This window comes from Mesoplodon bidens (assembly GCF_964165515.1).
Source record: "Mesoplodon bidens genome assembly, chromosome: 11".
Classification (NCBI taxonomy): domain Eukaryota; kingdom Metazoa; phylum Chordata; class Mammalia; order Artiodactyla; family Ziphiidae; genus Mesoplodon; species Mesoplodon bidens.
The window spans coordinates 8,563,579-8,580,325 of NC_138167.1; the positions used below are offsets into that span (position 1 = coordinate 8,563,579).

General features: G+C 38.4%; 1 protein-coding gene across 1 annotated transcript in view; it reads right to left on the bottom strand.

The window, feature by feature from the left end:
• Window positions 1–16,747, bottom strand: part of LRP6 (LDL receptor related protein 6) — a 178,613-nt gene that overhangs the window by 22,383 nt on the left and 139,483 nt on the right. The window contains exons 14-16 of the mRNA XM_081248508.1: window positions 16,364–16,575; window positions 15,298–15,488; window positions 1,453–1,662 (exon numbers count right to left, since the gene is read on the bottom strand). Coding sequence (XP_081104634.1) covers window positions 1,453–1,662; window positions 15,298–15,488; window positions 16,364–16,575 — 613 coding nt within the window. The remainder of the gene's footprint in view (window positions 1–1,452; window positions 1,663–15,297; window positions 15,489–16,363; window positions 16,576–16,747) is intronic.

Consider the following 16,747-nt stretch of genomic DNA (forward strand, 5'->3'; position numbering starts at 1 on the left):
ACTTTCTCAAACTTTTAAATTCATGACACTTTTCATAAACAGCAATCCCATTTTCTTTAATGTTATTAGAAATTTGAAAAAAACGTTTTTCTAAATATAAAACCATATTTAAATGTTGAATTTTAAAGATATTCCCCCCGAAATTCTGAAAACCTTCATTGAGATTCTTCTGCAATAAAATGTTCATATCAACTGAATAAATAACTTAGCCATTATATCATCTCTACCTTATTTCTGTTAAATATTCAGCATGAATTATATGTCGTAACATAGGATGACAACAACTCTAACTTTCTAAATCTCAAATACCTCCTAACTTAACTTCTAAGTTCAGGAACAGTGACAACACAATGAAGACTTGAACAAGCTACGGTGCTCTCATTCCTCTCCCCTCCTTTCATACTCCAATTCATTTCTGAAGCATTGTGCCAAGAAGTTAAGGAGTTTCAGTACTTCTCTCATTAGTCCTCCATTTAACATTTGCATTCCTGATATACTGTATAAGACCTATAGTAGTGATTGCTAGGAAGGCACATTTGATGACAGACACATTAACAAGAGTTAACAGTATTACATAAACACACGTTAACTAGGCCAAGATGACTAGTCATTTTCAAAAGTTTTCAGTAAGATAAAAAAAATAATTTATGGCCACTTTCCTAAGCTAGAATTGAAAAACTTATCCAAGAGGGGAAAAAACAAGCTCTTATTAAACACAGTCTTCTCTAAGTTTACACACTAATTTTTAGTTTGTTTTGCTTTCGCTTAAGAATAGGTTTATTTTGGGGGCCTCCCTGGTGGCGCAGTGGTTGGGAGTCCGCCTGCCGATGCAGGGGATGCGGGTTCGTGCCCCGGTCTGGGAGGATCCCATGTGCCGCGGAGCGGCTGGGCCCGTGAGCCATGGCCGCTGGGCCTGCGCGTCCGGAGCCTGTGCTCCGCAACGGGAGAGGCCACAACAGTGAGAGGCCCGCATACCGCAAAAAGAAAAAAAAAAAAAAAAAAAAAAAAAAGAATAGGTTTATTTCCATGATAACTAAAGTCATCATTATATAAATGTAACTTTTGTTTTTGTTGAAACCATGGGGATGTACATGGAACAAAAGAAATATATGCTGTATGTCAATATTCTTAAAAGGGCTGAAGGAGAGGAAAAAAAAAACATGACAAACAGAGTCCTTGCTATACCTGGGGAAATTTTTGAAAATGAGCAATACCATTCCTTTCCCCCACTCCTGTTTCATGAGGAAAAGGTATTTCATATGAAAAAGCTCCCAGGTGAATGTAAGGCTTTAAAAACATGAAGAGTTAAAAAAAAAAAAAAAAAGGCAAAACTAAAAGTGTATGAAAATCTTAAAGATAAAGAAATAAGAAGACACAAAACAACATCTTAATTTTATATCATTTCTTACAACATGAATCTTGCGATTAGCAGTGTACACCACCAACACTTACTATATTCCTGAAGATTCAGCTCCTTTACTGCATGAATGTCACTAAGCTGGGCAATTCGAGCCTGGACTTTGGTTCTACCCTCTCGACCTGTCATGTCAATTTTTTCAATCATCTGCTGCTGCTTATCAATCCAATATAGCCAGTTTTCAAACACAGTTAGTCCCACAGGCTGCAGAATGTTGGAGTCTTCTAATACTATCCGGTTGGCACCTTGGAAAGGAGAACATTCAACAGAAATGATGCATGTGGGTCAAGTCATACATTCAACAGCTATTTACTGAAAACCAGTTAGTTTTTTTTTTTTTTTTTTTTTTGGCTGTACGCGGGCCTCTCACTGCTGTGGCCTCTCCCGTTACGGAGCACAGGCTCCGGACGCGCAGGCTCAGCGGCCATGGCTCACGGGCCCAGCCGCTCCGTGGCATGTGGCATCCTCCCAGACCGGGGCACGAACCCGTGTCCCCTGCATCGGCAGGCGGACTCTCAACCACTGCGCCACCAGGGAAGCCCTGGTTAGATTTTTAAAGTACTGAAAAGGAAAATATGATAAGCTCTCTACCAGAAAGCTTGAAAATCATTCTGAGAAGATATATATATATATACCAGAAAACAGGTAACAGATTAGATATCCAAGTGCAATCAAGAGCAAAATAAGCACCCAATACATAGTAGATACTAAGTTCATAGAAATGTAGAAAAGCACTTGAGTCGCTTTCAAACATTTTTTAAAGCACAGTCCATCTTTCAAATTTAGTCTTATGAAACTCTCTAACATGTATAACGCACAAAAACAGTACTTCTCTGGATGAAGCAGTGGCGGTGGGCCGAGAACTCTGTGTTCTCGGCTTCCCCCACCTGCCGAGCACACCCAAGGCGTCTGTGAAGACCACCACCCTCACCCACTGGGCCACTCAGAACACAGGAAAAAGGATTCAAAGGCTACCTGGTTCAAGCTTCACCTCAAAATAAGATTTCTACAACACCCCAGACACAGAGCCATCCAGACTCTGAAGAGGCAGCCTATTCTACTGCTGAACTAGGAAAAAGTTCTTTCACATAGTGTGCTGAAATCTGTGCCCCACTGCCCACCCCCATAGCTTCTCCCTCATTCAAAAAGAATAAAATACATTAATTCCTTCCCTCTTCCTCCTAATCATCCTTCAAATATCTATAGAACTTTTCCCTGGTCCTTAAGTGTTTGATCAAAGAAAGACATTAGCTTAATACTTTGGAAATATCAGGGAAAGTTCCAGGAAAGAGGCAAGCATAAAGCTAAGTTTTAATAAATGGAGAAAAGTGGGGAGATATTACAGATGAGAAGGCACTGCCTAAGTCAACATTCAGATTCATGGTGGGTTAAACACAAGTCTACTTAAGCTTCCTCCTAAAAATCTACTAAAACGATGGTAAAAAATGAAGGCGTAGGGCTTCCCTGGTGGCGCAGTGGTTGAGACTCCGCCTGCCGACGCAGGGGACACGGGTTCGTGCCCCGGTCCGGGAATGATCCCACATGGCGCGGAGCGGCTGGGCCCGTAAGCCATGGCCGCTGAGCCTGCGCGTCCGGAGCCTGTGCTCCGCAACGGGAGAGGCCACAACAGTGAGAGGCCCGCGTACCGCAAAAAAAAAAAAAATAATAATAATAATAAAATAAAATGAAGGCATAAACCCATAAGGACAAATGGGACAGAAGAGTAGAGAAGCGATATAAAATTTACAAGTTGGAGAACAGACAGACAACAGATCAAGAATTTTAGCCTCCTATGAATCTCCTTTCAAGAAGCTAACAGAGGATGTGATCTATCACGAAAAGGGAATTAATGAAAGAAACGGAATCTGGGAAACAGCACGTTCAGCACCAAGGAGACGGGCAAGTACATTCCCAGGATAACGGTGAAAGAAAGCTGGCCTGGAAAGCAAGCAAATCCAGACACATCCAGAAAGATGACAAAGAAATTCAGGAGGTACGTCTTCAGTTAAAAAGAAAAGAAGACGGATTGCTTGATGCATCTGCATATACTGAAACAATATTTACATTAGATAAGATTAATTTCAGAGAGAAATAAAGCTACAGAAGGAAATGTAGCTCATGGTAATATTTTCACAGCCATAAATAACAAATAATTATAAACTTAAAAATTACGATATAACTAAGCTGGGAGGATGGGAGGAGAGTTCATATAGATATGTTAGGGATACATGGTTTAAGACAGCAAAATCATTATCTTCCATTAAAAGAAGTCAAATTGTGGTATCTAAAAATTAAAAATCATGGAGCAGCAGTTTTAAACAAGTGATTTTAAACTATCAGAGATGCCTCTGAGGGTAGGAACTGAGAGGAGGAAGGAGGAGAGCAGGAGACCTGGTCTTTGTAGGCCAACTGGAACCACTTGATTTCTGTATCTACAGGTATTACTTTGATGAAAATTAAATTTAAACTGTAACACTGAGAGGGATTAAAAAAAGGTGAGTTGGTGGTAGCAGAAGGATGGCCTCAATTGGACAACTGGGGAAAATAAGAGGTCAGCAGTGTTGCTGGACGATCCCAGATCTACTGATTTACTCTGATGGCAGTTATAAAACTCTGGAATCAGCAATGAAAGACATACTTACTCAACAATCTAAGCATATACTAAACGCAGTCCAGTATAAAAGCTCTGTAGGAGGCTAGAAATACTAAGTAGAAAGATAACCCATGAAAAAAGTATATGATTATCTGTGAATATATAAGGAAGGGGGAAAAAAAAACCTACCAACATTATACTAATCTTTTTCAGAAAACGTAAAAAAAGGAAACATTTCTTTTTATGAGGCCAATGTAACCTTGATGGCAAGACGCCAACAAGTACATTGTAAGAAAGGAAAATTATCGGGTAATCTTTCTCATGAACACAGATGTAAACATCTTAAACAAAACATTAGCAAATCAAATCCAGCAATATATAAAAGGGATAATGTATCATATCAAGTTTGATTTATTCTACCAAACTAAGAACAGAAGAGAATTTCCTTAATCTGCTTTTTAAAAGTTATCTACAGAAAAACCATAGCAAACATAAAACCTAATCAAGAAGTATTGAATGCTTCCCCCAAATCATGAAAAACAAAAACAAAATGAAACAAAAAAATCTAAGGATTCTATTATTTTATTCAATATTGTACTGGGGGGTCCCAGTCAGTATAATAAGGCAACAAAGAAAAAGGACTGGAAAAGAAAAAATAAAACTCTCCTCATTTTTAGACAAATGATTCTCTAACACAGAAAATTCTAATTTAGCAAGGTCCCTGGGAACAAGCACAATGTACCAGACTGGGGAAGAAGGGAAAAACTGTATTTCTATATTCCAGCCACAACCAGAAAATGAAATATTAAATATTTAGACTACTCTTCACCATTAGCATTCAAAAGCATTAAATACCAAGGAATAATTCCAATGAAACACAGGCAAGACCTCTACATAGAAAACTACAAAACGCTGAGGGAAATTAAAGTTCTAAATAAATGAGGGATATACCATGTTCATGGTTTAGAATCTACACTAATATTATAAAGATAACAATTCCCTAAATTATCTATAAATTCAGAGCAAACCAGATAGAGTTCTAGTAGGTTTTTGCTTTTTGGTGGAAACTCAGAGGCTGATTCTAAAATGTATATGGAAATGCAAAGTGTCAACACTAGCCACGGTAATCTTCAAGAAATACTAAAGATGTACACTGCCAGATAAATTTGTTATAAAGTTTTAATAATGAAAACAATATAATATTATGTAAGACAAAGTGACCAAGGGAAGATTAGAGTCCAGACACAAAGTTACACTAATATAATCACTTCATTTATAACAAAGGTGACAGGAGAGAACAGTGGGGAAAGGATGGTCTTCTCAAAAGAAACAGTGTTGAATCAAACAGTAATGTGGAAAATAAAATAAAACTTAACCCGTCTCACACCATACACAAAAATAAATTCCAAATGGATTAGAGATCTAAAATAAGAAAAGTTAAACAAAAACATTTTAGGAAAAAACACAAGAAAATATCTTTGTGACTATGAAGAAGTCAAAGATTTCTTAAATATAACATAAAAGGCATTAATCATAAAGGGAAAAATTAATAAACTTTACTACAATAAAAATAACTTCGTTTTCATCTAAAGACACCACTGGGAGAGTGAAAAGGTAAATCACAAACTGAAAGATTTATATAATACATATCTTTCTCTATAAAGGAAAGTATGAAGGCATACCAAAAATTATTAAAGAAGACTTATAAATGGAAGGATACCCCACAGTCATGAATGAAAAGGCTGAATTCCTTAAACATAACAATTCTCCTCCAATATGTATGTAACTTGATAATGGATTAACATCCTGAATAAAGAATTTCTAGAAATGAGAAATAGAAAAATGGGCAAAAACTACGAATTGCAATTCACAGGTGAACATGAATGACCAATAAATTAACCTCAAATTCAAATAGAGAAATGCATATTTTATTAATAATGAGATGTACCTTTAAAACTATTGGAATGGTAAAAACTCACAAGTCTAAAACTACCAAGTACTGGAGGAGAAACTCATATACTTCTGGTGGGTATTCTAAACTGATATAATCACTTTGGAGAGCAATCTGAATAGATATATTCAAGTTGAATATATACATACCACATTACATAGCAATCCCACTACTAAGTTTAGGCCACAAGAAATATTCAAATATGTACATAAGAATATACACTGCAGGGCTTCCCTGGTGACGCAGTGGTTGAGAGTCCACCTGCCGATGCAGGGGACACGGGCTCTTGCCCCAGTCCGGGAAGATCCCACATGCCGTGGAGCGGCTAGGCCCGTGAGCCATGGCCACTGACCCTGCGCATCCGGAGCCTGTGCTCCACAACGGGAGAGGCCACAGCAGTGAGAGGCCCGCGTACCACAAAAAAAAAAAAAAAAAAAAAAGAATATACAGTGCAGCACTGCTTTTAATGGCAAAAAATTGGAAATAGCAGTTTAGATAGCAGAATAGAGAAACTGTAGAATGACCATATAATGAAATACTATCTAGCATCGAAAATAACTGACAGAGATTTGTGGATCAACAGGGATCATCTCAAAACCGTGATAGATCTGAAAAATGCAAGCGACAAAAGAATACATGAGACTATTTACACTAACTTTAAAAAGTGAAAAAAAGTTTAAAAGTGCGAGTGTACGTGGTAAAAAATACACAAAGAGAGAGGGAGAGAGAGAGGGAGAGAGAGGGAGAGAGAGAGGGAGGGAGAGAGGGAGGGAGAGGGAGAGGGAGAGAGGGAGGGAGGGAGAGAGAGAAAGCAAAACATGCATGACAAAGAAACACATCAAAAGTTACCTCTGAAGAAAGAGGGAAGAAAACAGAATTGGGGAGGGATACAAAAGGGCTTCAAATTCTCCCTAGTATTTTTTTTTCACGAGAGAGAAGGAGGAAGGGAGGTTCAAAAGCAAATATGGAGGGCTTCCCTGGTGGCGCAGTGGTTGAGAGTCCGCCTGCCGATGCAGGGGACACGGGTTCGTGCCCCTATCCCGGAAGATCCCACATGCCGCGCAGCGGCTGGGCCCGCGAGCCATGGCCGCGGAGCCTGTGTGTCCGGAGCCTGTGCTCCGCAACGGGAGAGGCCACAGCAGTGAGAGGCCCGCGTACAGCAAAAAAAAAAAAAAAAAAAAAAAAAAAAAAAAAAGCAAATATGGCCAAACACTAAGATTGTTTTTTAACATCTTTATTGGAGTATAATTGCTTTACAATGGTGTGTTAGTTTCTGCTTTATAACAAAGTGAAGCCAGTTATACATATGTCCCCATATCTCTTCCCTCTTGCATCTCTCTCCCTCCCACCCTCCCTATCCCACCCCTCTAGGTGGTCACAAAGCACTGAGCTCATCTTGCTGTGCTATGCGGCTGCTTCCCACTAGCTATCTATTTTACGTTTGGTAGTGCATATATGTCCATGCCACTCTCTCACTTTGTCCCAGCTTACCCTTCTCCCTCAATGTAACCTCAAGTCCATTCTCTAGTAGGTCAGCATCTTTATTTCTGTCTTGCCCCTAGGTTCTTCTGACCATTTTTTTCTTTTTTTTTTTAGATTCCATATATATGTGTTAGCATACGATATTTGTTTTTCTCTTTCTGACTTACTTCACTCTTATGACAGTCTCTAGGTCCATCCACCTCACTACAAATAACTCAATTTCGTTTCTTTTTATGGCTGAGTAATATTCCATTGTATATATGTGCCACATCTTCTTTATCCATTCATCTGTCGATGGACACTTAGGTTGATTCCATGTCCTGGCTATTGTTAATAGAGCTACAATGAACATTGTGGTACATGAATCTTTTTGAATTATGGTTTTCTCAGGGTATATGCCCAGTAATAGAATTGCAGGGTCGTATGGTAGTTCTATTTTTAGTTTCTTAAGGAACCTCCACGCTGTTCTCCATAGTGGCTGTATCAATTTACATCCCCACCAACAGTGCAAGAGGGTTCCCTTTTCTCCACACCGGCTCCAGCATTTATTGTTTGTAGATTTTTTTGATGGCCATTCTGACTGGTGTGAGATGGTATCTCATTTTGATCTGCATTTCTCTAACGATTAATGATGTTGAGCATTCTTTCATGTGTTTGTTGGCAACCTGTATATCTTCTTTGGAGAAACGTCTATTTAGGTCTTCTGCCCATTTTTGGATTGGGTTGTTTGGGTTTTTTTGATATTGAGCTGCATGAGGTGCTTGTATGTTTTGGAGATTAATCCTTTGTCAGTTGCTTCGTTTGCACACATTTTCTCCCATTCTGAGAGTTGTCTCTTTGTCTTGTTTATGGTTTCCTTTGCTGTGCAAAATCTGTTAATTTTCACTAGGTCCCATTTGTTTATTTTTATTTCCATTTCTCTAGGAGGTGGGTCAAAAGGGATCTTGCTGTGATTTATGTCACAGAGTGTCCTGCCTACATTTTCCCCTAAGAGTTTGACGGTGTCTGGTATACATTTAGGTCTTCAATCCATTTTGAGTTTATTTTTGTGTATGGTGTTAGGGAGTGTTCTAATTTCATTCTTTTACATGTAGCTGTCCAGTTTTCCCAGCACCACTTATTGAAGAGACTGTCGTTTCTTCACTGTATATTCTTGCCTCCTTTATCAAACATAAGGTGACCATATGTGCATGGGTTTATCTCTGGGCTTTCTATCCTGTTCCATTGATCTATATTTCTGTTTCTGTGCCAGTACCATACTGTCTTGATTACTGTAGCTTTGTAGCATACTCTGAAGTCAGGGAGCCTGATTCCTCCAGCTCCGATTTTCTTTCTCAAGATTGCTTTGGCTATTCGGGGTCTTTTGTGTTTCCATACAAATTGTGAAATTTTTTGTTCTACTTCTGTGAAAAATGCCAGTTGTAGTTTGATAGGGATTGCACTGAATCTGTAGATTGTTTTGGGTAGTAGAGTCATTTTCACAATGTTGACTCTTCCAATCCAAGAACATGGTATGTCTCTCCATCTATTTTTATCATCTTTAATTCCTTTCATCAGTGTCTTATAATTTTCTGCATACAGATCTTTTGTCTCCTTAGGTAGGTTTATTCCTAGGTATTTTATTCTTTTTGTTGTAGTGGTAAATGGGAGTGTTTTCTTAATTTCAACTTCAGATTTTTCATCATTAGTGTACAGGAATGCAAAATATTTCTGTGCATTAATTTTGTATCCTGCTACTTTACCAAATTCATTGGTTAGCTCTAGTAGTTTTCTGGTAGCATCTTCAGGATTCTCTATGTTTGGTATCATGTCATCTGCAAACAGTGACAGCTTTACTTCTTCTTTTCCAATTTGGATTCCTTTTATATCTTTTTCTTCTCTGACTGCTGTGGCTAAAACTTCCAAAAGTATGTTGAGTAATAGTGGTGAGACTGGGCAACCTTGTCTTGTTCCTGATCTTAGTGGAAATGGTTACATTTTTTCACCACTGAGGATGATGTTGGCTGTGGGTTTGTCATATATGGCCTTTATTATGTTGAGGAAAGTTCCCTCTATGCCTACTTTCTGCAGGGTTTTTATCATAAATGGGTGTTGAATTTTGTCAAAAGCTTTCTCTCCATCTATTGAGACGATCATATGGTTTTCCTCCTTCAATTTGTTAATATGGTGTATCACGTTGATTGATTTGCGTATACTGAAGAATCCTTGCATCCTGGGATAAACCCACTTGATCATAGTTCATGATCCGTTTAATGTGCTGTTGGATTCTGTCTGCTAGTATTTTGTTAAGGATTTTTGCATCTATGTTCATCAGTGATACTGGCCTGTAGTTTTCTTTCTTTGTGACATCTTTGTCTTGTTTTGGTATCAGGGTGATGGTGGCCTCGCAGAATGAGTTTGGGAGTGTTCCTCCCTCTGCTATATTTTAGAAGAGTTTGAGAAGGATAGGTCTTAGCTCTTGTCTAATGTTTGACAGAATTCACCTGTGAAGCAATCTGGTCCTGGGCTTTTGTTTGTTGGAAGATTTTTTTTTTTTTTTTTTTTTTGTGTGGTACGCGGGCCTCTCACTGTTGTGGCCTCTCCCATTGCGGAGCACAGGCTCCTGACGTGCAGGCTCAGCAGCCATGGCTCATGGGCCCAGCTGCTCCGCGGCATGTGGGATCCTCCGAGACCGGGGTACGAACCCGCGACCCCTGAATCGGCAGGCAGACTCTCAACCACTGAGCCAGCAGGGAAGCTCTGTTTGCTGTAAGATTTTTAATCACAGTTTCAATTTCAGTGCTTGTGATTGGTCTGTTCATATTTTCTATTTTTTCCTGGTTCAGGCTCAGAATGTTGTGCATTCCTAAGAATTCATCCATTTCTTCTAGGTTGCCCATTTTACTGGCATAGAGTTGCCTGTAGTAATCTCTCATGATCCTTTGTATTTCTGCAGTGTCAGTTGTTACTTCTTTCTCATTTCTAGTTGTATTGATTTGAGTCTTCTCCCTTTTTTTCTTGGTAAGTCTGGCTAATGGTTTATCAATTTTGTTTATCTTCTCAAAGAACCAGCTTTTAGTTTTATTGATCTTTGCTATCATTTCCTTCATTTCTTTTTAATTTATTTCTGATCTGATCTTTATGATTTATTTCCTTCTGCTAACTTTGGGGTTTTTTGTTCTTCTTTCTCTAATTGCTTTAGGTGTAAGGTTAGGTTGTTTATTTGAGATGTTTCTTGTTTCTCAAGGTAGGACTGTATTGTCATAAACTTCCTTCTTAGGACTGCTTTTGCTGCATCCCATAGGTTTTGGGTCATTGTGTTTTCATTGTCATTTGTTTCTAGGTATTTTTTGATTTCCTCTTTGATTTCTTCAGTGATCTCTTGGTTATTAAGTAGTGTGTTGTTTAGCCTCCATGTGTTTGTATTTCTTACAGATTATTTTCTGTAATTGGTATCTAGTCTCACAGCGTTGTGGTCGGAAAAGATACTTGATACGATTTCAATTTTCTTAAATTTACCAAGGCTTGATTTGTGACCCAGGATATGATCTATCCTGGACAATGTTCCACGAGCACTTGAGAAGAATGTGTATTCTGTTGTTTTTGGATGGAATGTCCTATAAATATCAATTAAGTCTACCTTGTTTAATGTATCATTTAAAGCTTGTGTTTTCTTATTTATTTTTATTTTGGATGATCTGTCCATTGGTCAAAGTAGGGTGTTAAAGTCCCCTAGTATGATTGTGCTATTGTCGATTTCCCCTTTTATGGCTGTTAGTATTTGTTCTTATGTATTGAGGTGCTCCTATGTTGGGTGCGTAAATATTTACAATTGTTAGTTATATCTTCTTTTTGGATTGATCCCTTGATCATTATGTAGTGTCCTTCTTTGTCTCTTGTAATAGTCTTTGTTTTAAAGTCTGTTTTGTCTGATAGGAGAATTGCTACTCTAGCTTTCTTCTGATTTCCATTTGCATGGAATACCTTTTTCCATCCCCTCACTTTCAGTCTGTATATGTCCCTAGGTCTGAAGTGGGTCTCTCGTAGACAGCATATATACGGGTCTTGTCTTTGTATCCATTCCGCCAGTCTGTGTCTTTTGGTTGGAGCATTTAATCCATTTACATTTAAGGTAATTATCAATATGTATGTTCCTATTCCCATTTTCTTAACTGTTTTGGGTTCGTTATTGTAGGTCTTTTCCTTCTCTTGTGTTTCCTGCCTAGAGAAGTTCCTTTAGCATTTGTTGTAAAGCTTGTTTGGTGGTGCTGAATTCTCTTAGCTTCTGCTTGTCTGTAAAGCTTTTAATTTCTCCATCAAATCTGAATGAGATCCTTGCTGGATAGAGTAATCTTGGTTGTAGGTTTTTCTCCATCATCATTTTAAATATGTCCTGCCACTCCCTTCTGGCTTGCAGAGTTTCTGCTGAAAGATCAGCTGTTAACCTTATGGGGATTCCCTCATGTGTTATTTGTTCAAACACTAAGATCTGACAAAGCTGGATGGCAGAAATTCTATACTTTCTGTTATGTTGGAACCATTTCATAATTAAGGGTGGAAAACCAAACAATAAAACATGCATAGACAAAAAAAGAAGCATTAATAACGATAGTCTTTTGTTTACAAGCAGCTCACGCAGGTCAGTATCAAAACAACAAACAACCCAATCCAAAGCTGGGCAGAAGACCTAAATAGACATTTCTCCAAAGAAGATATACAGACAGCCAACAAACACATGAAAGAATGCCCAACATCACCAATCATTAGAGAAATGCCAATCAAAACTACGAGGTATCACCTCACACCAGTCAGAATGGCCATCATCAAAAAAATCTACAAACAATTAATGCTGGAGACGGTGTGGAGAAAAGGGAACCCTCTTGCACTGTTGGTGGGAATGTAAATTGATACAGCCACTATGGAGAACAGCGTGGAGGTTCCTTAAAAAACTAAATATAGAACTACCATATGACCCAGCAATCCCACTCCTGGGCATATACCCTGAGAAAACCATAAATCAAAAAGAGACATGTACCACAATGTTCACTGCAGCTCTATTTACAATAGCCAGGACATGGAATCAACCTAAGTGTCCATCGACAGATGAATGGATAAAGAAGATGTGGCACATATATACAATGGAATATTACTCAGCCATAAAAAGAAACGAAATTGAGTTATTTGTAGTGAGGTGGATGGACCTAAAGTCTCTCATAGAGAGTGAAGTAAGTTAGAAAGAGAAAAACAAATATTGTATGGTAACACATATATATGGAATCTAAAAAAAAACAAAAAACAAAAAACAGGTTCTGAAGAACCTAGGGGCAGAACAGGAATAATGACACCAATGTAGAGAATGGACTTGAGGACATGGGGAGGGGGAAGAGTAAACTGGGACGAAGTGAGAGAGTGGCATGGACATATATACACTACCAAATGTAAAATAGGTAGCTAGTGGGAAGCAGCTGCATAGCACAGGGAGATCAGCTCCGTGCTTTGTGACCACCTAGAGGGGTGGGATAGGGAGGGTGGGAGGGAGAGAGATGCAAGAGGGAAGAGATATGGGGACATATGTATATGTATAACTGGCTTCACTTTGTTATAAAGCAGAAACTAACACACCATTGTAAAGCAATTATACTCCAATAAAGATGTTTTAAAAATAAATAAATAATGATATTGTTTTGGATTTTCTTTTTTTATTTGCTAAACTGTCTTTAGTAAACATGTGCCGCTTTTATAACAAAAAATAAACATCATAAACGAAGAGAAAAGAGAAAAGGAATGAAGGGGGAAATCCCACCTTAAATACCAGGAAGAGTTATAACACTGATATAAATAACTATTATACAAATGAGAGGGGATATAAGAGATACAGGTGATCAGGTAAGGGAAAGAATATACTATGCCAGGTGTGTGCATACACACGCAAAATGAGTGCATGACTGTTTGGAGTTAAAGAAGGCATAATGGAAGGGAGGCATTTGAACCTGAAAGGACAGAATTTCTTAAATTTTTAAACAAGTTACACATATATGCAAAAATATAAAACTTAAATGATACAGAAATAAATACTCTTAACATATTAGTATGCTAACCTTCCACGCCTTTCTCAAGGTTTATTTGTTCGCACATTTCTCAAGGAATATACAAAAATACCTAACTATATATTTATTAATAGTATACATATTGTATGTGTATGTATCTGTATGTGTGTGTGTGTAGTAGTACATACATTTTTGGAGGCAATTTGCCAGTATATATAGTATATAGTGTGTGTGTGTATGTGTATTTATATGTGTGTGTGTGTGTGTATAATATAGTTTTAAGTTTTAAATAAAACTAAATCTTAATAAACCTTACTATACAGCTTAATTTTAAAAATCATCCTTCTATGTCAGTACACACAGATCTACTGAATGACTGTAATAATTACTGAATGATTGTAGTATTTCATACCCTTGATATACTAGAATGTATTTCTCTGTGATAGACTATTACAAATAATGCTCAGCAAACACCGTTGTACAACGGGGTCAGTGGTTCTGTAAGACAGCTATCTGAAAGAAAACTTTACCAGCAAATGGCCCTCCAAAAAGGTTCTACCAATTTCCACTTCTACAAAAGTGTATGAGAGCATGCCATTTTCTACCATTCCGGCCAATGTTGGGAATAATCAACATCGTATTTTATGACTGTGATAGATATAAATAGTGTATTATTTTAATTTCATTTCCCTGATCACTAGTGAGACCACAGAGTATTTGGACTTCAGAAATTGGGGGTAGGGGAATAAACATGATTCTAAAGAGAGGACCACAGAGAAATGAGAAAGTAAAAAGTATATTTGAAGACAAACAAATTATTTAATTTCATTAAAACACACCAGGGGGCTTCCCTGGTGGCGCAGTGGTTGAGAGTCCGCCTGCCGATGCAGGGGACATGGGTTCGTGCCCCGGTCCAGGAAGATCCCACATGCCGCAGAGCGGCTGGGCCCGTGAGCCTTGGCTGCTGGGCCTGCGCGTCCGGAGCCTGTGCTCCGCAATGGGAGAGGCCACAACAGTGAGAGGCCCGCGTACCGCAAAAAACAAAACAAACAAACAAAAAAACACACACCAGGAATGTTAAGATCATTTGAGTTTGAGGATGAGTTTGTGAAAGGAAAATACCAACTTAAGCATTCAACCAGACTTTTTTTCTTCAGGTTATAAGAGTACCCTGAAGGGTTTTTTTTTTTAGTATAGTTAGTGACATGATTAGAAACCATGCTTCAGAAAATTAATTTAGGAACAGTGTGTAAACTTTCAGGGGGGAAAAATCAGCAGGCAGGAGACTAATCATAGGCTAGAATTCAGGCCAGAGATAAGACAAAGTAGAGCGGAAGAATTACAAAAGGAGAAGAGATGCACTAGAAACATTATTTACGGAGCCCAAATCAAGAAAACTGGCAATGGGCTTCCCTGGTGGTGCAGTGGTTGAGGGTCTGCCTGCCGATGCAGGGGACGCGGGTTCGTGCCCCGGTCCGGGAGGATCCCACATGCCGCAGAGCAGCTGGGTCCGTGAGCCATGGCCACTGAGCCTGCGCGTCTGGAGCCTGTGCTCCACAATGGGAGAGGCCGCAGCAGTGGGAGGCCCACGTACAGAAAAAAAAAAAAAAAAGAAAAGAAAACTGGCAAGTTATTAGATAAAAATGGAGTAATCATGTTGATGGTTAAAGAAAAAGTACTTCCCAACCAACTTGATGCTGACTATTGTTATGAATAAAACTGTAAAGAAATGTGTACAAAAATAATACAATAGAAGGAAAATACAAATGCTCTTGGTGAATCATCTCAGTAACTCAAATCAAAATAAGGAAACACATTTCTTGGGTACCTGAGAGATCACTGCTTTCAATTCGCCGGAGATCTGAATCAGCCCAGAAGAGTTTGCCCAGTCTGCTATCAAGAGCTAAAGCAATTGGTTTACTTAAGCCACTGAAAAAGAGGACCTCCCGTTCTGTTCCATCTAAAGCAGCTCGTTCAATTTTGGGAGACCTTTCCTGAAGATTGGTAAAATACATATACCTGAAGAGAAAGGAGGAAACTATAAGTTTACCAAAGTAAGAAATCACACAAAATGAGAATATTGCTATTGATTAAGACAAAAGGAAGTAAAATAATATTTTTAAATCTTATTTTTAAATGTTTTAGAACATATTTTTTTGAAGGTCATGGGATATATTAATTTCAGTAATAGTAACAAAGGGTACACAGAAGTTCTTAGGGAGTTAACTTTAAGGAATTAATAAAGTGTTAGATACAGGCAGCCTTATGCTTTTGGAATAATACAATACAATAAATAAAAGAAAATAGTAGTAATCAGAGAGATCTGGACTCAAAATTTTAAATTTCTTCTCTATTAGTCTACTTCATAACTGAAAATGTCGTATATGAATTATTTCTTATATTTAACTTCTATAGTTCATCTCTTTCCTGTAACTCCTTTGAAGTAAGCTACTTTCCCTGCTGAATTCCTTATCATCCATTCAGATTCAAGTAAGTACAATTTATTAAGTGCAAAGCTCTATGTTAAATGAAAGAAGGCATATTAGTTCTTATCATAAAAGAACCTAAAATCTAGTAGAAAACGCAAGACTGAAAAACAATTAAGTATAAGGTAAATTGGAAAGGACTAAGTATAACTAGAGAGGTACAGACATAGAGTGGTGGGTATTTGAGAGAGGAGAACGTCACATCTGGCTGGGGGTGGGGCAGATCAAGGGAAACTTCACGGAGGATGTTACAGTTCAAACAGTCCTGGAGGTATGGGTAGAAATTAGAATTAAAGCAGTGGTGACTAAGGAAGGAAATTCTAGACAGTAAAATCAGAGAAAGCAAGAATATACATGGGCTGAAAAGGAAGGCTGATGAGGGTTTCAGATGCCACCTTAGTAACATACCCTTTTTCTGGGTTTACCACAATGGCTCGAGGTCTGTCTTGCTCGCCTTTTAACACCACTCCAATCGATCTCCCATCTAATCTTGTTACATTAATGACATTGGTGGCCTCGCAAGTCCAATAGATGTAGCGGCTATAAATATCAATGCTGAGGTCATAGGGCTGTATTTCTAGGTTCTGATTCGGAACTGAGCTCACAACCACAGTGAAGCCCTAAGGAAAGAAAAAGAAACACACACAGAAAATTGGATTCCAAGCCAGATAGCTCCGAGGAGATCACTCACAATACTTACACTTACGTGGTCACACACCTGAGAAGGAACTCTCAAGTCTCAAGTGACACTTCTTAGTGAACATTTCAAATGTTCCCTTTGGTTATGACGAC